This window comes from Eumetopias jubatus, unplaced genomic scaffold, assembly GCF_037043125.1.
Source record: "Eumetopias jubatus isolate StellerSeaLion01/CBP00866 unplaced genomic scaffold, mEumJub1_p1.0 scaffold_14, whole genome shotgun sequence".
In the NCBI taxonomy this organism is placed as follows: Eukaryota; Metazoa; Chordata; class Mammalia; order Carnivora; family Otariidae; genus Eumetopias; species Eumetopias jubatus.
In genome coordinates, this window is record NW_028274820.1 from 21189200 (window position 1) to 21211979 (window position 22780).

Genomic DNA, 22780 nt, shown 5'->3' on the forward strand with positions numbered 1-22780 from the left:
CACCTGAAATCGTTACGGTTTTTTTCTCTTTAGCCATGTAGCTTCACCCAGTGTTACGGCAAGGCTTTTTGGATAAACTTTTGAGAGAAAGTGTGTATTGATTAGTTCTGTCCTTAAGCAGAAATGGCAGATTGCATATTTCTCTGGCTGTTCACCATCAAGAAGGAGAGAGTTGGAGGGAGGGAAGGAGTGAGTTTTAGATTGGGTGGTGGACATGGGAAAGAAAACAAAATTTGGCTTTATATGAATGTTCTAGGAGAAGTTCATTTTGAACTTTCTTTTAATATTTTGGTTAAAGTGAATGAATTAATTTCTTAAAATTAGTGTCAGTTGCCATTTAGGTTGATAATAAAGGAAAGGACTTCTTTTTCTGCCAAATGTGAAGTTTACTTGTCCTTTTCTCTGCTCAAAAGAAATAGCAGCTAGAAGGAAGTCGGGACTCCCGTACGGTTGCCATGACAATGTGGGGCCTAGGACGCAGGCATTTTGCTAGGGTTCACTTTTCCTCCCTTGTGGGCAGAGCAAATGTACATGAAAAATACAATATGCAGTAGATAAGCATGGTAAAATCATCTTAGTATTATAATATTTAAGGAAAATAGTTTGTTTTTTAAACGGCATTTTTTGATCATCCTATTTGGAGTGGTGAGAATATTTAGGTGTCCTTTGTAGGGAAAAATGAATATAATTCTTAGTGAAAAATATAAATGATGAGTTGGAATTTTGTTTCTAAATTTTTTATTCTAGTCGCTGGGGGTGGTGCCTTGTTGATGTTATATGAGAACATGTTCTTTAAATTCGTTTACAGAACTACATTACTACTTTTCATTGTCAGTGTGGCTGGGGCAGTTGTTAAGGAGACCATGTGTACAGATTTTCTAAATCTAAATGTAGGTGTTTCTAATTTTTCTTGTAGGCGTGTATGTTCTGAAGTAGACATTAAAAGATAGAGTTGTGTGTGTGTGTGCTTTTGCTTTAAAACAAAACAAAACAACAGCTTTTTGAAGCTGCTCCATACCTGTTAACAGTCAATCCCCATTCCCCTTCCTTTTCTCTTTCCCCTACCGCCAGCCTTCAGCAACCACTAATTTACTCTGTTCTCTATACATTTGCCTGGTCTGGACATGTTTATGTCAAATGGAATCCTATACCATGATCTTTGATGGCTGGTATTTTTCATTTAGCATAATGTTTTTGGGGTCACCCATGTGGTAGCATATGTCAGTACTTCATTTCTTTTTATTGCTTAATAATATTACCACATTTTATTTTATTTATTCATTTATCAGTCAATGCACATTTTTTGTCTATTATGAATAATGCTGCTATGAATATTTTTGCACAAGACTGTGTGGGGACATGTGTTTTCATTTCTTTTGGGTATATACCTGGAAGTGGAATTGTTGGGTTTTATGATAACTCTAAATTCAACCTTTTTAGGAACTGCCAGACTACAAAGCAGCTGGGCCATGTAACACTCGTGCTGCAAATTCAGGGTTCTAATTTCTTCAGGCTCCACAATACTTGTTGTTGTCTGTTTTGCTTGTGTTTATTTTTAAATTATACCCATCCTATTGGGTATGAAGTGTATCTCATTGTGGTTTTGATTTTCATTTCCCAAACAACTAGTGATGTTGAGCATCTTTTCATTTGCTTATTGGTCATTTATAGGTCATCTTTGGAAAATGTTCTAATCTTCTTCCTATTTTTAAGTTGGTTTGTCTTTTTATTGTCAAGTTTTTTTTGTCAGCGCAGGCGCATAACGACTGAGCCACCCAGGTGCCCTTGCTTCTAGTAATTCTTATATGAAATAATTTCTTGATGGTTTTCATCAGGACTGATGAAAAGATTTTTTTTTTTTAAAATCTGTTGATATATTTCATGAGTATGTATTTGGTGATACCAACTGCTGCCTCTGGATCTGTTAAATAGTTGAGATTTAACCAGGCTTTGTAATACTGTAGAAGCCACGAAAAACCACTGTGAAGAAGGCAGCCTTAAAGATGGTGTGGCTTGGTCCATACAGCTGCCCTAAGGCAAATTTACTTGTGTTTCTCCTGTGTGGGAGCAGTAACAAGGATGGGTGGGATGAAACAGAACCATGATTGGGCCTTTCACATTGCTCTGAGCCTTACTATGATGAGTTGAGTGATTTAATTATTGGTGATGATTGATGTGAGGCAAAAAAAATCACAGGGCGCCTGGGTGGCTCAGTCGGTTAAGCGTCTGCCTTCCGCTCAGGTCATGATCCCAGCGTCCTGCGATCGAGCCCCATGTCGGGGCTCCCTGCTCTGCGGGGAGTCTGCTTCTCCCTCTGCTCCTCCTCGTACTCATTCTCTCTCTCTCAAATAAATAATAAAATCTTAAAAAAGGAAAGAAAAGAAAAATCCACAGTCATTGGGTGACCAGGAATCTGTCCTCTGGTGTTGGTGCTCTGAAGGGTCTAGAGTAGTGCTGTCCTGGAGAAATACCATGTGATCCTAATTTGTAATTCAAAGTGTTCTAGTAGCCATATTAAAAAAAGTAAAAAGAATCAGGTGAGTTTAATTTTAATAATATAGTTCATTATATCCCAAACATTATTGTTTTAACATGTGATAAATATAAAATTATTAATAAAATATTTTACGTTTTTTGTATGAAATATTGGAAATCCAGTATGTATTTTTACACTAATCTTGGTTTGGGTGAGTCACATTTCGAGTACCCGCATGTGGCCTGCGGCTACTGATTAGACAACATAGTCCTAGATGCTTTGATATGATAGCCAGTTGAAATATTACGTCAACATTACTCAACTTCCTTCATACTTCAAGGTAGCCGACTCATCCCTTTAACCTGAGAGAACTGACTTGGCTCTGGGGGAGCTTTCTGCCTGCCTGTTCAATGTGGTCCTCACTGGGGGGATGGGAGGTGCCTGTTCATTGAGACCAGAGGGTCTGAGAATTTTGTTAAGCAGTGTGGGCATCTCACCAAACGGGTAAAGAGTGATTAAAAGAAACACATTGTGATGAAGGTATTTGAGCCTCTCAAATGAGTAAAAATGGGCCCATGAGAATTAGAATTTCTTCTCTTCTCACAAATACAATCTGCTCCATAAAGATGAAGCTAAATACAGAAAATACTGTGAGAGCAGTGGATCTCAAATGGGCATGACTTTGTCCCCAGGGGAGTTTTGATGGTCACAGCTGGGGGTGGGGGATGGGATGTCACTGACATTAGTGGCTTGAGGCCAGGGCTGCTGGTAATATCCTACAGAGGACAAAACATCCCCTGCTACAGCGAATTACCTGGCCAGCTGTCAGAAGTGCAGAGCTCTGTGGAGCCTGCCACTGGTAGAACAAGATCCTCCAGTTATGTTCTGCTCATTGCTTGTTCCATAGTTTCTATAGGGAATAGAACACGTTTTCTTTTAAATTTGGAGAATCTCCTCGCTTATTCATATAAAATTTCTAAGGAGGAAATAGCTAACTTTCAAAGCGTTTCTGATGGAGCAGATTTGTCAGCTGGGTGGGTTCTGCTCACAGCCCGGAAGAGTGAATGGGTCGTGTAGCCCATTCATCTTGCTAACCTTCCCTTTCTTCTGGAGAAGCCGTGAGATGGTGCAGTCCTCTGCTGCCTCCCCTTCCTCGGACCTGTCTTTTGTCTGGGACCATTCAACTTGCAGGAAGAGCACGTATATTAGAAAGAGAAGGAGCATTTGCAAGGCTGCAAGAAAAATGACCACACTTGCATAAGGTCTGTTGGATGTATTTTGGACGTATTTGGAGCAGTGATGTGGGTGTTTGGTTGTGACTCTTACAGTGCTCCATCATGAGCAATGGTTAACTCAGAATGTGACCACCAGTATGCTCCTAGTGTTTGTCACCCAGAGGGCTGTAACTTTGAGTCTTCATAAATTCTAGCAAGTAGAAATCAGTACAAGTCATTTTTAGCGCATAAGCATTCGTTAGTTCTGCCAAAGGTAGTCCTACTTGCTGGTGTTTGCCTTTAAGGACCCCCCCCAGCCCCACCGTTCCTCACAACTGCTGGCCTTTCACCCCTGCCCTCCTTCGTTGCTTGTGGCAGTTTGAGTTTTGGGGGGCGAATCGCATAAATGAATCCTGTAGCTAACTTAGGCTAAAGGCAATATAGTAAGGGCTATTTGGGGGATCTTAGAGGTCCAGTTTGGAAAGGGGCAGCGGACAGGGCAGCTCTGCTGGCGCTGCCTCGTACTAGCAGATGAACGTGTCCCCTGTGACCGCTGACCTGAAGGCACCAGGGCTCTCGAGTGAGCTCTGGCCGGCTATGCCCTCGGCTGTACCACCGGGAAGAGCGGAGCTAGAACCAGCCTTCTGTTGTGCAGAGAGCAGTGGCATCTCAAAGGGTGCTGGGAGGAGGGGAGCATGAATGCTGGGCAGGCCAAAGATAGGAGCACTTGTCTACCACATTAGTGCTTGTGGGATCCCCCTTGCTCCCCAGACTAGAGACCCCCTGCTCACCTTTTACCTCCCCATTTCCTACCCACACAGCTCTGGCCCCCTCAGGGAGAGCAGTGGTTGGTCCCATTGCTAGGGCAGCTTGTCGTAGTTTAAGGGAGAGATGTGCTTCTAGTGCCTACGTTGTGACCTTAGGTTCGAGTTTCCCCAGAAGGACGTGGTTAGAAATAGCAGTTAAATTTTATAGTAAGTGAAAGCTTGATTTTATAGAATTGCATTATGAATGCTTTATTTAAGCAAATGTATTCAGTATGCTCTTGAGTTTCTGGGTACTTGAAAAAAGGGTTATATCTGTAATCTCTCAAGCTTAAAAAATTTTTTTTTGCATTACAGGTTTTCTCATCTTTTGTAAAAGAGTATACTTAATCATCATTGAGCCTTTATGTGACAATTAGAAATGACCATTTTGCAAACCTGGCATTAATGTATGGACTGTATCTGTGTTTGACAGTGGGTGTTCTCTTTAATTTCCAGTTTGGGGGCAGTGTTCTTGAGGTTGATAGATAACTGAATTCCTTAATGAAAATAACTGTACATCAGGTACAGCATATGTTAGCTTTTAGAAGTCATCCAGGAAACCTAACCACATTCTTAACTATTTCTATGGGATTTAATTTTAAAATAATGGAAAATAAGTCCTTTTTAAAATTCAGGGCTGCTTTCATCTGCCTTTTCATAATCTCTGTGGGATGTGTTCTAACTAATAAGGCTGTGTATCATGGGGGCAGGGTGAATACTCTTTCTATTTCACTTATATTTCATAATATTGTCAGGACTTAAGAAATACTGAATCTCTGAGTGAAAATGTGTCTGCAAAGTATAATTTTTCCTCCTGACCTGTATGTTGAAACATGACTTGAATTCAGCTAAAATGACAAAGTGACATTAATCAACATTTCTTTTTAGTGTGTGACACGTTTTATTTTTTTCTTGCATTAAGAAACTCTTATGTGTGTCCATAATGCAAGATTGACTTCGAAGTAAATAGGAATTTTCCTTCCACTCTTTCAGGCCGGAGCCTCAGCAGAAAGCTCCCTTAGTTCCTCCACCACCGCCTCCGCCTCCGCCACCGCCTCTGCCAGACCCCGCACCCCCAGAGCCCGAGGAGGAGATCCTAGGATCTGATGATGAGGAGCAGGAGGACCCTGCCGACTACTGCAAAGGTGATATGCTTGCTGCTGCTGGGCCGTCAGGGGTTTGTCAGGGGTTTGTCAGGGGGAGTGAATGAGGCAAATGGTTTGTTCTTTATTAAATTAATCTCTTAGTGTCAATACCATTTTTAATTTCTAGGTCATTAAATGTAGAATGATACCCAAAAATGTAAGAGATATCAGAAGGAAAACAATAAGAGATGGAAAATATATACATACGTACATACATACTCTGAGTACTTCCTAGAGGATTTAAATCTACCAATAGAATTAAAGATAGTATTAAACAACAATTAAAGAGAAAAACATAATAAGCCATCTAAGAAGAGCATAGAGACTTGAAGTTACCAGGCTCCTGAGGGGAGCCAGTTTAACTGTTGCGCGAGCCATTTGACTTTAAGTTTTCAGGCTGCTAAGATTAACAAGGAACCAGCCCTTTCTCTGTATAGCATTGAATTACATAGTATTCATTGTCCGTGGAAAGAAAGCCTGCTCATTTGTTTACAGAAACAGGCTTTTTCCTGGCATTGTGCTCAACGAAAAAGACATTCTGTGGGTTGTGTGACATAGTGGATTATGTTTTTAGCTGCGATTTCGCGTAAGACACAGAAATTACTTAAGTGAAGGACGCCTGGGTGGCTCAGTTGTTAGGTGTCTGCCTTCGGCTCGGGTCGTGATCCCAGGGTCCTGGGATCGAGCCCCACATCGGGCTCCTTGCTCCACGGGGAACCTGCTTCTCCCTCTGCCGCTCTCCCTGCTCGTGCTCTCTCTCTCTGCTCGTGCTCTCTCTCTCTCTTTCTCTGACAAGTAAATAAAATCTTAAAAAACTACTCAAGTGAAGTGTTCCTGTATTGATGCTTCCTAAAGATCAAGAACATAGAGTTAAACTCCTAAAAGGCAAGCATGTTGTATGATGAATATTGAGAACAATTGTATACGTATACGTTGTGTAGACTGGTCTCTGAGAATGCAGGAGAAAGGGAAGTTGCTTGTGTCCGTTTGACTCCTCTTTTTACTTAACTTACTCATCTGGAGTTTCACTCTCTCTAATAGAAAATTATCACAGTCTGGTAGTCTGAGCTTCTGAACATTTGTTGAAATACCGATTTGCTACAGATTAAGTTAAATATAAATCAGATTCTGTACAGAATAATAATAGATAGCAGAAGATGGATGCCTGTTCAGGCCATAGAGCATTAATGAATCTCTGGCTCTGGAGTGCCTTGTATGAACTTATTAGTGATTGCAGGCTATTTTTGTATTGGTTATGGAACATTGTACTTTTTAGTTACCTATTAAGAGGAAGAGAAAATTATGTTCTGCTGTAAAAGTTCAAGAACTAATCTTCCACTCTAACCTGATATGGGTTTCTACACATGGAATCTGTGTTTTCTTTAGAAAAAGGAAGTAGATCTTTAGCATTTTTATGAGGAGTGACTTTGCCATCTAATATGGAATATAACAGTCTGTGGAAAGGTGGAAAGAAGAGGTTTTATATCTTCCCTCTTACTCTGCATTTCTTGGTTCAGAAATGAAGTTGTTTGAAAAGGAGATGTGGGCAGTTGTCTTTCGATTTTACTGCTTGGGCCAAAGCATTAGGTTGGTTGTGTAGGAACATTTCTTTTTAGCACGTGGGCCCCACCATGCTAGAAGGAGCACCCTTTGCCTCATATCTGGCCCTGCAGTATGTGGGTCAGGAGACGTAACCAGTACTCTTATTTATCCCTTTACCATCTCTGTAGATCTGCACAGTGGACACCTCAGACTGAAATACAAGGCTGTGAATGGAAGATTTCACAGTCAGGGCTGATTTTAGGTAACATTTACTGAACTCTAAACATCTTAAGAGTATTAAAGTCAGCCTCACTAAAGCATGTGAGAGATAGAAGTTTCTCTCTCTCTTTCATTCCCGACTTTGGTAAGTAACCTGTGCTTCTAGTCAGCATTACACATAACAGATGCCTTACTCAGTGAATTTTGTATATAGATCAGAACCGTTTCTCTAAGGTAACCGACGCAAATGCATTCAAGGAGTCTGTGGAACTGACTGGGAATGTCTGGGACAAGAACTGTGCCCCACCCTCACCCTCCAGCCATGAACAGAGTTTAAGTTTTCAACATGTTGCTTATTCATCCCTGAGTTATTTAGTGTATTTTGCCCACAGTCAGGTACATTCTTCTTTGTAAGTACAATGCAGCCATCAAGATCAAGAAGTTAACATTTTAATAGTTCTACCATTCATGCCTCGGACTCCATTCAGGTTTTGCCAGTTGCCAATATTGTCCTTTATATGAAACCAATCTTTCTCAGAATATGTTTTGTTTCCTTGTGTTAAAAAACAAAACTCAACTGAGTAGATTTGAAGATCTAATTGGCTTTATTAAGCATTTCATGAATCAGACAACATCTGTATCCAGCAAGTGGAGATGCTCTTTGGAGTTGTGAAAAATGAGAGCTTTCTCTGGGAAAGAGGGTAGGGTTTGGAGTTACTAGCAAAAGAAAGGATTATTTCATGCCAGGACGTCTTCCTTTGAGGGGGGAGAGAGCAGGATTTTTTTTTTTTTTTGACTGTAAACCATGCAACATTGTCTTTTATTATGTATGGGTTTTAAAAATTATTTCCTCAATCTCTCCATACACAGACAAAAGTAAGTATACTGTTTAACATACTGGAACTGGGAAATACTGACCATTGGCCAGAGAAGGGAAAATTATCCCTAAAACATGCTTAACCAGGAGGCCAATTCATCTGCTGACCTCCAGGAACATGGAGATGAACATGATAGACAGACTGTCCCCCATCTGAACCTTCATTCACCACCATTTGATAACCCTTCTTCAGGCCCAGATCAGCAGCACATTTCTTGCCAACAATCATTAAATGTCCAAGAAGACGCTCATCATCATCTGCGACAGAAATCTGAGATACAGGTTTCTTGGGTACCACCAGAAAATGAGTTGGTGCTTGAGGGGAAATGTCATGGAAAGCAAGACACTGGTCATCCTCAAAAAATGATCTTGGCTGGGATTTCCTTGCGAATGATCTTCCCAAAGATCGTGTCGCCACCAGGCCGCGCGGCCTGTGCTTTGGCGATCTCATCTGCTATCTCGGCCTCCCTCCCGCGTCGCCGCCCCGGGGAGAAGCTCGGGAGGACCCGGGGCAGCGGGCGAGAGCAGGATTTTTATCATGCAGATTACCTCACTTGTGCTTATCAGTTAAATTCTGGTTGACTTTTAAAAGGTCACATTCCTGGGGTAGGTTGAAACTATAATTAAGTCTTGGTTTGCCATGTTGGGGGGCAAATGACTTGTTGGGCTTGTTTTTTTTTTTCTTTGTTAATACTTGTTTCTTTAATCTGGAACAGTTCCTTAGTCTTTTCTTGGCTTTCATGACTGACATTTTTGAAGATTGTAGGCCAATTATTTTGTATAATGTTTCTTAATTTGGTAAACTTTATTTTGTAGATTTTGTTTTGTTTTGTTAAAGTAATCACTATACCCAAGGTGGGGCTCCAACTCATAACCCTGAGAATAAGAGAGGCATGTTCTGCATGTTCTACTGACTAAGCCAGCCAGGTGCCTTCCCATGCTTCTTAATTTGGAATATCAAAAAAGTGTTGTGGGGCACCTGGGTGGCTCAGTCGGTTAGGCATCTGCCTTCAGCTTGGGTCATGATCCCGGGTCCTGGGATCGGGCGGTGGGCTCCCTGCTCACTGGAGAGCCTGCTTCTCCCTCTCCCTCTGCTGCTCCCACTGCTTGTGTTAGTCTAGCTCTCTCTGTCAAGGAAATGAATAAAATCTTTAAACAAAAAATCATGTGTTGCTCTGTGGAAAGTGTTGTCTTAGCACATTATTTTATCAGGTAGTGCACAATTTGGGTTTATACTGTTGGCGGTTGATGTCAGTCACTTTGTTTTAGGATGGTGTCTGCCAGATAATCTGTACTGTGAAGCTACTCTTTTCCCCCTGGTAATAAATAATATTTTGTTGAGAGTCACTTCTTTGAGACTCTAAGTATCCCCTTGTCAACGCATGTATTTCCTTCTCTCTCTCTCCTTTCTTTCTCTTCCTGTCTCCCCCCCCACCCCTTCTGTCCATCTCCCTATCTTGTCTGTCTTTCTGCTACCTCACATGGCCTCATTCATGGGTTTCCCTATTCCGTGAATTCTAATCAGTTCCTCTCCTTACTTGTTTGGATGCGTGGCTTATCCCACATTTGGCCATTAGGAGTTCCTTCAGGTTGATTCTCTGTCCTTTCAAGATGTCCTTGTCATTCTTTGAACACTTTCTTACTTTCAAGTACGGTAAACTGTTCCAGGCTTGTGTTTTCCCTACCCGAGCCCTGGAGTCCACTCTTCCTACAAGGATCCCTGGTTCCTTTTAGTGGAGGGCAAGATTTAGAAAACAAGATCTGGTCATTGGATGTGATTGCCATTGTTGGGTGTTAGTGCTTGTAGATCTCTTAGCATAGGGTAGGGATACACACACCTGTTATGTTTATATATATTCTATATTTATGCTTATTTCTATTTTTGCTTATTTATATATTAAAATATGTGAATTTAATCAGATATCTCTAATTCCACTCTACTACTAGGGGATTCAGCCCAGTTTTCTCCCTTTCTCTATTTCTGGGTTTCTTTCATTCTTTGACAGTAAGAGGCTAGGCTCTCATTATCCTCATTACATTTAATTATTTGATTAATTTCCTTGTACGTGATGAATCACCAGTTGCTGTCTCTGCGGTGAAGGGCATCTCTCCCCTTTGCCCTTACCTAGCCTGTGCTCAGATATCCTTTGCTGCCCCACCCTGTCTAATGACTGTGGACTGAATTGTTCCAGCAGGGGGAAGGGGAGGGATGGCTTTTGCAGTTAGGGTGGGTTTTACTTAGTCTGGGGAGCTGTCTTGTGTGTCTTCTGTCCCTTCTGTTTTCTTTGACTTCATTCCTAGAGAACCTCTGCCCTACCATCCGCTTCTTAGTATTCACAAAGTAAAATAAAACATCAACAACAAAACATACTACCTGTTTTATTTCTTCAGAAGAAGAAATATTTGTTCACCTTAGGAAACAGGTAACATTGGGTGCGGAGTTGCACAGTCACCTGGAATCTCAACACCCCCCAGGAACTGTGGTAAGCATCTGGGTGTCTGCCCTCCTGGATCATTCATGACCAACCAACCTTCCTTTTTATCTCTTTACAAGTGTTTCCCTGTTGGAAACATAGGAAACCTCAGCCACTTGAGCACAAAGGCCACTATTTAAAGTTCTAATATTGCGAAAGCATTCTTCATTGCTCCTTTCTGCTTGGCTGTGCATTTTCTTTCTTCATAGCCAGCTTGTTCCCACTCATCTTAACTTCTTGTTCTCCCACCAAACCCAGGAGGACTATGGCCTTTGGTGTCTGCGAGTGTTGGGTTCAAAATCCGGCTTCCCAGTTCTGTGTCCTCAGACAAGCTCCTTTCCCGCCAGGTGTCAGCTTCTTCGTCTGTGATAGAATATCATCTCTCTGTGTTACATAATATACAACCACATCATACCACCTAAGATTTTGTAAGGACAAAAATGTGCCAGATACATGATGTATGTGCCATACTTCTTGGTATGTACAAGGTGCTTAAAAAATGTGCATTTTATTTTCTTCTCTCCTGTCCTTGTTCCTTCATTCTCCTCCCGGGTTTGTTCCCATGTGTGCTTTCCTGCTGGTCCCCATTGTGCAGCCCCCATGGGGTCTTGGCTGCCTCACTGTGCCAGGCTTGTTGCCCTGGCCTCTGGAGAGACAGCTGTGTCACATGGCCTGTCTCTCTCTGTCTCATTTCGGTGTCACCTCTGGTCAGTTGTCTCAGGCGAGAACTGTAGCAGCAGGCTGGGCAGTTTGTTCAGATTCCTACTTCCAAGGCCAGGAGATAACAAGGGTCAGGCATAGGGGGTAAGCCAATAAACAGACACTTCCGGGACGCCCTTGTGCAATATGCGCGTGTTTCGTGAGTTTGAGCATAAAGCCTCTTCGCCAGAGTGGACCCTCATCCTGTGGGGAGATTGCAGTGCAGGGTGGGTCTAAAGAGTGTGACTCGGTACCACCTGCCTCAGAATGACCGGGGTGCCTGCCTGCTGGACGTTCCTGGGCTGGACTGTAACTCCTGAACTGGGATCCCAGCGAGGACGACCCAGACTGGCACGTGTTTTAGAGCCTCGTCAGGCTCGGCTCAGGTACGTGCATGCCTCTAAAGCTCGGAGGCCAGCACTAAGAAGTGGCTTCCATTCGCCTCATACTAGGTGACTGAGGCGCTGTGTAAGGGGAATTAACTGCTTTGAATGACCTCGTGTCTAAACGTTTTTCCAACCCTCAGCACATATTTGCTACAAGGACTGGTCAGTGGTGACGGTAGGAACGTTGTTTTGTTAGATCATCCTGCCGGCACTGCCTGCTTGGAGGTCCTGGTTTTTGGCTCCCTTAAATCATTCTTCAATAAGTTGGCACCTTGTACAGTTTCATTGTCTGTATTATTTCTGGAGACATCGATTTCAACACTTTTGTGGTCTGACTTGGTAAGCGTGTGTCGTTTCCTCAGATAGGCCTTCTTTGAACCCTTAGTCACCTCTTCATCAGGCCCCGCCCTCTGCCCCTCACAAGAGCATGTACCCCAACCTCCCACCTCCAGCAGTCGCCAGGGTGTGTAGTTATGCATTTATTTTTGTGTTCATTTGCGATCTCCTTCTCCTCAGTCTGGAAGATTCCCTGTGGTCAGGGGCTGTGTATTTTGTCAACCCCACTGCATTTGGACTCTCCACAGTGCAATCAGTATTTTTGGTCGGATGAAGGAATTGTCTCTAGTGTTAAGTTACAACTAAGGGACAAACGGCACTGATGTTTCCCGTGTGTCTCAGAAGGCATGTCAGGAAGTGAGGAGGTTGACATGCCGTGAAGGGGAACACAAGTCAGAATACAGATCTTTCATTTTTTCCCTAGATCTTTTTAAAATTATCCATAATGCTCCAGAGGTTTTATTTACTGTCCACGTTTGAGTGGCAACCAGTTTGTTTCTTTTGAAACTTCGGAATATCTTCTTCAAAACATAGGCTAAACAATAGAAATATTCGCATAGTAGAAAAATGTCTGATGACTTTCTTACACACAAATTGCCTTTCCATCTATGAAAAGTTTAGATTGGCTGAATTTTAATAAGTCTCAAAATTTAATGTTGGTGTTTATACATTCTCATTGGCCTTGTCTCTCTCTACAGTCTATGCCTTGGGACTATTATAGCTTCAGCTTTTCTTAAAATAAGCAAGCAGTCCACCTTACATAGGGTTGCCTTAGAAACCAGTGTCATGCAGCTTGTGTTTTATAGAAGTGTAGTCTTTAGTTTGCTTTTTTCCCTTTTTTTTGTATAAAAAAGATCACCTTTATTCATTCAGTCATTTTCCTTATAAGCCACTAATGCTGTGCACATACTTAATCCTGCATATGTTTTCAGAATTACTTGGCTTACCTGAAGCCTTAAAAAGAAACTCTGCTTATCTATGTGACCAAATAATAGGTGCTCCTGAATTAATTACAGAAGGCCTCATTGCATTTCTTTTGTGGGGACTGAGGAGATTCTGACACCTGATAGGCCTGCTGGTGCTGCCGGTTGCCACTGACGAGGGTATCGATCACTAAGTGTTAGCATGACTGTTCAGTTCTTTGAGGCTTACTCTGTGTGAAGTGTTGTGTTTTACTTCAGGGACTGTGAAGGTGAATTGGAAACGAGCCCCCACTCTCCAGGAGTTCGTGGGCTCGTGACTTTGCCACTGGAGTAAATACAAGCCAATCAGTGCCAGAGCCTTCTCTGGTCTTGCCTTTGCAGTCCATCCCTGGTACCTCGTAGAATAATGTAGTGCCTGAAGAGACCACATCGAGAAACTACTTAAAGAGCCTTTTTCACCTTTATTGTGTGGGTAATAATTATAAGAGGGGAAAAAAGAGGAAGACTGGTGAGAGCTTTTAGAGGGTTGACGGATTTGGTTAGAGCTAAAAGACTTCCTAGAAAATGTAAAGGGGGCCTTGCTGCTGGAGAATTATTGGACTTTATTGATGGCACAGGACACTTCTCTGACTCAGCCCTGGAAGCTGGGACCAGTGTTTCTGGGAAGTGCGGAGGGCCCTTGTTTTCCTAGCCCACGGTGAGCAAAAAGCTGATGTGTAGATTAGGTTGAAGAGGAGTTTGGGAGCGTCATGTAGAAGACAAAATGAGGCTAAGCAATTTGTACGTGAAGTAAATTAAAACACCAGTTAGTAAGATATGTATTGGGGAAAAAAAAAACGTGAAGGAACACAGAATAGTTCATGTGTGCATGTAGCTTTCTTGGGATTTTTGCACATAGGTCATTTATCATATCACAAGTATCATGCAGATACTTGTTTTCCTCAACATTATTTATGCATTTTATTTCTCTTTCTTGCTTCCTTGCTCCCTGCCTAAGGTTGAATAGAAGTGGTAAGAGTGGACATCGCGGATTGTTTCTGATCTTATGGTAAATGTGTAGATAGATATTTTTTAACTCTCTTTACAGGTTTTGATGGATCATAGATTTAAATGTAAAGCTAAAAGTATAAAGCTTATAAAAAGAAAAAAAGTAGGAGGATATCTTCACAAACTTGCAGTAAGGGAAGATTTCTAAGAGAGTATGCAAGAAGTATTAACTACAAAATAAAAATAAATTTGATTTCATCAAAATAAAAAATATTTACAGATTTAAAGGCACTTTTAAAAATGCAAAGACCAGCCTCAGACTAGGGAAAAATATTGGTTACATAGCTAGCTGACAAAGAACGTGACCGGGAGAGTGAACATAGGAAGTTTGGAGAAATATTCTTCATATTGATTAGGGTGTATACATCTGTCAAATACCAGGGAATTGTGTACATAAGATGTTTGACTTCCATTGTATGTAAATTTTACTTCAATTTATTTTTAAAAATGTATTCATCAGAGAGAGAGAGAGCCCACAAGCAGGGGGAGAAGCAGGCTCCCTGCTGACCAGGGAGCCCGATGTGGGACTCTATCCCAGGACCCCGGGATCATTACCTGAGTCGAAGGCAGACGCTTAACCAACTGAGCCACCCAGGCGTCCCAATTTTACCTCAATTTAAGAAATGGTTGCCATATCTAGTTATAGGTGGATTATAGGATTTCTCATGTGTGTGTGTGTTTTACCTCTTTGTCTTAATTTTTCTTGGTTTTCTGTACTAAGCATTTCTTTGTAAATAAAAAAAAATGTTTAAAAAAAACCGTATCACTGAGGAACCATTATAGATTTTGCACAGATATTTAAGAAAGATTAATTTGTAAATCTTGACTGATTAGAGAGAGAAGATACGCTAATAGGTCAAAAAACAAGCAGCATTACAGAGGAAGCAACTCTATCTTTGACAAAAGACTGAATATAGAGGACCGTGATGAAAACCCTTCCAAGTCTTGAACTGTGGGGCGACTGGAAGAACAGTGCATTCTGGGCATCATTTTTTTCTTAAAGGACTCTGTGAATTTTGAATCTGCTTGCCATTTCTTCTTTGTTAAGATGTTATTTGGCTATTAGAGAACTCAGAGCCAAATGCGCAGCCCTCCTGTTAACAAGTGAGCAAGAATTTCCAGCATTGCATTCTGTGTCCTAACTTCACTGCAGCATTATTCTCTTCTCTTTTTTTCTGGGCTATTTTTTCTTTGCCCCAATTTCCTTCTAATTTTGTATCTTTTATTGTGGTTTTATGAACTGCCTCAATTCCTTATTGGAAAGAAGTGGATTTGGCACTATTAACAGGAACAGTGAAATCACAGTTGGTCTGGGTAAATTTTGAGTTTGACTTTATTCATTTGGTTTAAAGAAACTGACTCAGATATCAAAAAGACAGCTAGAAATACGAATCTGGGGCTCGGAAGAGCAGCTAGCAAACGGTGTAGTGGAGAATGTAACACTGCCCAGGGACGCCTGGGTGGCTCAGTTGGTTAAGCGTCCGAGTCTTGATTTAACTCCACCGGAGGAGGACACCTGGGTGCTCTGCATTTGGGACCCTCAGATCCTGCCCCATACATCTCTTTCTTTGATTGACTGTAATCTGTGGCCCTTATGTTTATAATACAATGTAATCATGAGTATAACAGCTTTCCGGGAGTTCTGTCTGTTCTTCTTACAGATTAACTATTGCAGCTGAGCTTTGTCTTCTGAACCTGAAAATTTGGCAGTTGGTGTCAGCGGTGAGGTCTTTAGGACTCCTCAGCTCTGCAGTTCTGTCAGAAGTGGAGGTGTTCTCGTAGACTGTTCCCAAACCTTACACAAGTAGTACAAATTTGATAGGAAAACAAATCATGTAAGACGTGTTAAATTAATAAAAAAGGTGCAGAAAGGCTGTTACTGACAGGCCTTTGGGAGATCCAAAGGAATACAGGAGGAGAAAGAACAATTTGCAAGAAACAGAGCAGTCAGGGAGTTAGGAGAGCAGCCAGAGACTGGGGTTCAGCTTGACATGGAGCAGATCGAGGAACTAAGCAGACAGCAGCTCTGTTCGTCTCTGTGAAAAATTCCTGTACATATTCAGTTGTATAACTGGAATTTTCCATTTTTTGCTGTAGAGGGGTCTTAGCTGCCTTCTAAATGTCCGTGGTTCTTGTCCCTACCTATCAGCCCCCTGCATCATTGGCCATTTTTTGGGTCTGCACGTCCCTAGAGGTGGGCGGCGTGGGGCCAGGCCCAAGCCACCGTGTGCTATCTGCCATGGGCTTCCTCCCCGCTCCTCGCTGCCCCTCACTGCCCCAGGTGCCGCTGGCACCCGCCGTGGGATTGCTTTTGGCCTTGCTGCCAGGGCTGTCCCTGCTGTGCTCGGTGCCGGAGCCGGATGGGGTGGCTCAGCTGGGGTCTGCACAGCACTCGCTGCCTGCACCACCGTGCTCCCCCCATCCCCAGGCCCTTTGTGCAGACACTTCCTGGGGCTTCCCCACAGGCCCCTCCCTGCTGGCCTGCTTCTCTGTCCCGTCCTCTCCCAATCTGCTTCCCAACTCACGCAGGACCATGACTTCCTTTACCTTCCTTCTTTGGCCCCAAACTGATACATTCTGACTCTTTGGGGCTGTCTACCAGTTCTCTCGGTGGGCCCCAAGCATGTTTGATTCTTATTTGGGACCTAAGTTAGGATTTTAAGAACATTTACAAACAGAACCTAGTAATGAGACAAGTTTTAGAATAATTTATTTTCTCTCTTTTCTCAAATTTATTTTTACTAAGATATAATTGACATACAGCATTATGTAAGTGTAAGATGTACGTTGTGTAAGTGAAGGTGTTGACTTGATACATTGATATATTGTACTATGATTAATACCTTAGGTTGGATAACACTTCTATCATTTCACATAATTATCATTTCCTTTTTGTAGTGGGAATGATTACAATCTAGTCTCTTAGCAGCTTTGAAGTTTACAATAGAGTTGCCTGGGTTTTTTATTTCTCTTGAGGCTAGTATAAAAAAGAACTGTATTCTTAAGAGTTCCTTATCCAGACCCCTCTGCTTCTTAGTGTTACTGATATTCTGGATTGGTAGAATGGATTGGGTAGAGTGATTTTCTTATTTATCTGTACTGGATCCTGTTTCAACCTAGAATTGAAAAGATTGAAATAAAATAAAGGAGTTTTAGATTTTGTTGAAGGTTTGTGTTTTTTGTTTTGTTTTGTTTTGTTTTTTTCTATTTTGTATTGACTAGCAGTACTTGAAAACTTGTTTTTTTTTTTCTCATACAATTTTCTGTATTGATTACAATAGCTCCCCCACCCCGATCGACTAGGGTTATGTTCCTGGACCCCCATGAATGCCTGAAGCTGCAGGTAGTAGCTAACCCTATTTATACATGTTTTTTCCTTTACATACATGCTTGTGATGAAGTTTAACTTATAAATAAATCAGGTACAGTAAAGAGATTAACAACAATAATAAAATAGAACAATTATATTGTAATAAAAGTGTGGTCTCTCTCTCTCGCTCCCTCTCTCTCAAATGTCTTATTGTTCTGTACTCATCCTTCTTGTTTTTGTGGCTATGCGAGATGAAAAAGCCTGCCATGGGGCCCTGGGTGGCTCAGTCGGTTAAGTGTCTGCCTTCGGCTCAGGTCATGATCCCAGGGTCCTGGGATCGAGCTCCCCGCTCAGTGGGGAGTCTGCTTCTCTCTCCCTCTGCTTCTCCCCGTGCTTGTGCTCTCTCTGTGTCAAATACATAAATTAATTAATTAATAAATTAATAAAATCTTAAAAAAGCCTGCTAGATGAGATGAAGTGAGGGGAATGACCTAGGCATTGTGACCTCATGTTAGGCTACTGTTGCTCTTCTGGTCAATGCTAGGAGGCGGATCATCTGCTTCCAGACTGCAGCTGACCATGCTACTTGAAACTACTAGAAAGAGGGGGGAATACTTTACATAAAACTTACCACTTGAAAGGCTCCAATTCATTGGTTTTCAGTATATTTACATATTGGGCAAGTATTAGCACTAATTCCATAACAGTTTCATCATCCCCAAAAAGAAACATGCTCATTAGCGCTCCTCATCCCCATTCTTCCCAGTCCTTGGCAACCACTGATCTACTTTCTTTTCTCTATGGATTTGCTTATTCTGGACGTTTCATGTAAATAGAGTCCTATAGTATGTAGTCTTTCATAGCTGGCATACTTAGCATCTTTTTAACTTCGATCCATGTTATAGCATATATTATTATTACTTTATACCTTTTTATACTATAATATTCCGTGGTTGAGGTATATTACATTTTGTTTGTCCATTTATCAGTTGATTTACATTTGGTTTCTATTTTTTGGCTATTAAGAATATGCTACTCTGTGTATGCGTGTAGTTTGTGTATATATATGTGCGTGTGTGTGTGTAGTGTGTATTTGTTTTGTTTTTTTAAAGATTTATTTGAGAGAGAGAATGAGAGAGAGAGAGCGAGCATGAGAGGGGGGAGGGTCAGAGGGAGAAGCAGACTCCCCGCTGAGCAGGGAGCCCGATGTGGGACTCGATCCCGGGACTCCAGGATCATGACCTGAGCCGAAGGCAGTCGCTTAACCAACTGAGCCACCCAGGTGCCCCTGTAGTGTGTATTTGTATATGAGTTTTTAAGTGGGCATGTTTTCATTTTCTTGGGTATGCCTAGGAGTGGAATTGTTGTTGGGTCATATTGTAATTCCATGTTTAAATATCTTGAGGAATTGCCAGACTGTCTTTCTGAAGAAGCTGCACATCACTGTATGTTCCCACCGGCAGTGTATGAGGGCTACAGGTTTTCTACATCCTTGCCAGTACTTACTCTTTTTTAGCCACGCTAGTGGTACTGAAGTGGAATCTCATTGTAATTTTGATAGTGATTTTTTTTTTAAAGATTTTATTTTTAAGTAATCTCTGCTCCCAACATGGGGCTCGAACTCACAACCCTAGATCAAGAACTCAGAAGAGTTCTTCTGAGCCAGCCAGGGGCCCCTGATTTTTATTTTCTAAATGACTGTTGATATTGACCATCCTTTAATACGCTTGTTGGCCATTTACATATCTTCTTTGGAGTTGCTGTTTATGTGTATGTGTGCATGTACTCAGATGAACATGCCCTCGTTCCTGAGGCCATCACTCGTAATAACACATGTTCTCATTATGAGGGTCTGTGAGAATTTTCCTCCACTCTCAGTACATGGGAAACCATACTGCTGCCCTCTCCTAATTTATTATTAATGATTTTAGCACTGTTGTGATGCCCCCATTTCCTTGTTGGCTTTTGATGTTAAGAAGACCTGGGGTTTATCATACCTACGGTTGTAAGTGACCATATATACATATTCCTATATAGTTCTTTATTTAAACTTGCATTGTGGAATATGCTTACTTCTTATTTGCTAGTTCAAAAAATATTATAAAAGTTTTATATATGGTAATGTTAAAAGTTCAAAGTAGAAAGTAAGCAAAAACTTAAAGTTCTCACTTTTACTTCCAACACGGTGTCCCACAGTCCATTTCCCCAAGGTTTGGATTTAAAGGGTTTAGAAGCCACCTGGGTGGTTACTCTTGGTTTCAGCCTGGGTCATGGGCTCGGGTGGTGGGATCAAGCCCTGTGTCAGGCTTTGTGCGGGGTGTGGACTCGATCCGCCCCAGCTCCCTCCGCCCCAGCTCCCTCCGCCCCCCGCTTTCTCTTAAAAAAAAAAAAAAAGTTTCATAGGTGTCCTCCCAGAAATTCATGTGGATATATGTGTGTGTCCTTATGTGTGTCACTTCCTTAAATGAAATTGATCCGTGCATGGTCCTTATTGTGTTTTTCTTTCAGTAATATTTATGGATACAGTTCCATGAATCTAAACACAGGTCTGCATCACTGTTTTCTGCATAATATTATATTGTTTATTTACTTTATTTTTTTTTTTTAAAGATTTTATTTATTTGACAGAGACACAGCGAGAGAGGGAACACAGCAGGGGGAGTGGGGGAGGGAGAAGCAGGCTTCCCGCGGAGCAGGGAGCCCGACACGGGGCTCGATCCCAGGACCCTGGGACCATGACCCGAGCCGAAGGCAGACGCTTAACGACTGACCCACCCAGGCGCCCCTCTGTTTATTTACTTTAACTTTGATACTTAAATGTTTACGCTTTTCAAACTTTTGTAAATAATGCCACTGGGAACTGCTTGTATATTCATCTTATGGGTTTGTTTTGAGCATGAATGTGTACATGGGATTAGCTAGTTTGTAGCGTAGCACATTTTCACTTTAAAACATGTCACCATTGGGGTGCCTGGCAGGCTCAGTTGGTGGAGCTTGCAACTTTTGCTCTCAGGGTTGTGAGTTCAAGCCCCACTTTGGGTTAGAGATTACTTAAAAATAAAATCTTAGGGAGGGAAAAGAAGTCACCAGTTGCCCTCCAGAAAGGTTATACTGATTTATACATTTACCAAAGGTACATGAGGATGGTTCCACATAGCACCATTAAGTACATGGTGTTACCAACAATCTCTATTTTTATTTTACTCATTTGATTTTTTGTAAGACTGGCCGATTGTATTTAACATTTCTGAAGTTAATTGTGTCCTTCATATTTTTTTTAAAGATTTTATTTATTTATTTGACACACACACACAGCACAAGCAGGGGGAGCGGTAGGCAGAGGGAGAAGCAGGCTTCCCGCTGAGAGAATAGTAATTTTTCCTCTGTTAGTAATACACTGAGATGGTAAAGTTCTCTCCAAGACTGTTAGGTCTGAGGCATAGAAGAAGGAGATTTCAAGAAGGAAGGATATAATAATAGCAGTATTCAGCTAAGCCACAGTTTGAGGAGGATGAAGGTTAAGACAGGGCCAGTGAACTGTCTGCAGGGAGTGTCCCTAGAGACCCCATCGATTGAGGTCATGGACATGACTGGGTGTCCTGGAGAGATCATAGCAGATTCTTGGGTAAAATTTAGCAGTTAAATGAAGAAAACATTTTAGCTTGTTGGGGGTGAGGTTAATTGCTTACCCAATTAATAAGGGAAAGTTGTTTTTAGTACAGGATCCCTTGAGCATATTTCTATGCAGAAGAGAAGAAATCTGAAGAGAACTTGAAGGGCTGGCAAGGAAAGAATTAAGTGAGTAGATTTTGGAGATAGTAGTCTTGTAGAGATTGAGTCACTTCTTTCTTGCAGAATAGGGAGGTTTTACATAGCTGTTGTGGCAAGCAGAATAGTGACTTTCTGGTTATTATTGTTGAATAATGAATTATCCCAGAACTTAGCAGCCTTATGCCCACTTTTAATTTTGCTTATGATTTTATGGATCAGGAATTTAGAAAGGGCAAAAATAGGATGGTTTGCCTCTGCCGCATGATGTCTGTGTCTTCAGCTGAGACCTCTCAAAGACCTCAAGTGACTCAGTGGGCTGGGGACTGGAATCATCTGGAAGCTTACTCACTCACATGTCTGGTCCTTGGGACCGAGGATTGGAAGGCTATAACTGCCAACTGGAACGCCTCCATGTGGCTTGGCTTCCTCACAGCATGGCACCCTTAGAGTATTCAGACTTACCTGGTGACTCAGAGTTCCAAAAGCAGACATCCATCTTTCAGAGCGAGAGCTGTGTTGCCTTTTACAACCTAGCCTCAGAAATCAGGCCATCACTTGTGCTACATTCTTTGGGCCAGCAGCATTTCAGAAGCCAGGAAGGGAGGGAAGAGAAGAGATCCACAAGGAAGAGAAGGAGAGTCCATTTCTTGATGATAGAACTCTGGGATTCTAGAAGAGCAGGTGGTTTGGAAGATACTGTTGTGTCCCTTTTTGGAGAATACGATTTGTCAGAAGAATCTCACAAGGACTTAAAAGACGTCATGGCCTCCCGTGTATGTTTAGCTAGATTTATTTTTTGGTGATAATCATTTAACCACTTTCCCTAAAGCATAAATTCACTTAATACTCTTTTTGTCTGGCGTAGATTATAAGTCCTAAGCCTGAAACCCACTAACTGTATCTAAATTGCCGTGTTGGGTGCCTCATATAGGAGTGTGGACAAGTTGGTACATGAGTCAGGCTTTCTCATGATGATTAAACTAGAAAGCATTCTTTGCTTTTGGACTATAGAACTAGATGAGGCTTTAGATTGAGGCTCCAAAGTAAGTTCTATTTTCCATATATATATGTTGAAGACTTTCACTTACTACATTTGTAGTCCTTTGAATCTAAGACCTATGTTCTGTTTCCCATTTTTAAAATTTCTTGAGAATAATTGAGAATTTGGATTATTCACAATGTATTATTCTTCATTTTTTATAAGATGTAACATCTGCTTGGGAAGATGCCTACAGTTGTGTGGTTGAGTCTGACCTTGCTGTGCACTTTGCTCTCTTGTGGTCAGTAGGAGCCAAAAATAACAATGAGCCTTGACTTCTTGAAGGAATGTAGTCTCTCAGTTATATATTGATATCTGAGTGCATATAATTATGGGCTTTGCTTTCAAATAGCCAGGGAACTGCTTTCAGGGTACTTTTACTTGAAAAATTCCTTAGTTACTGAAAGAAATCTCAGTATTTTTTGCCTGTCTTCTGATTTCTGAATTCTTTTACACAATTAAGACTTTCTCATTCCAAGATCAATTATTTTCCCAGTTCATATTTTAATATATTGT

At 41.6% G+C, this 22780-nt stretch overlaps 1 protein-coding gene and 1 pseudogene across 5 annotated transcripts in view; one reads left to right on the top strand and one right to left on the bottom strand.

The window, feature by feature from the left end:
- Positions 1–22780, top strand: part of SRPK2 (SRSF protein kinase 2) — a 241871-nt gene that overhangs the window by 156611 nt on the left and 62480 nt on the right. For 4 of the 5 annotated variants that reach the window (XM_028120177.2, XM_028120204.2, XM_028120193.2 and 1 more), the window contains one exon: positions 5490–5641. In XM_028120177.2, the coding sequence (XP_027975978.1) occupies positions 5490–5641 (152 nt within the window). Of the gene's footprint in view, positions 1–5489; positions 5642–11623; positions 11839–22780 lie in introns of those variants that run through there. The other variant, XM_028120234.2, reaches the window with a different exon arrangement.
- Positions 8209–16720, bottom strand: LOC114219897 (adenosine 5'-monophosphoramidase HINT1 pseudogene; annotated as a pseudogene).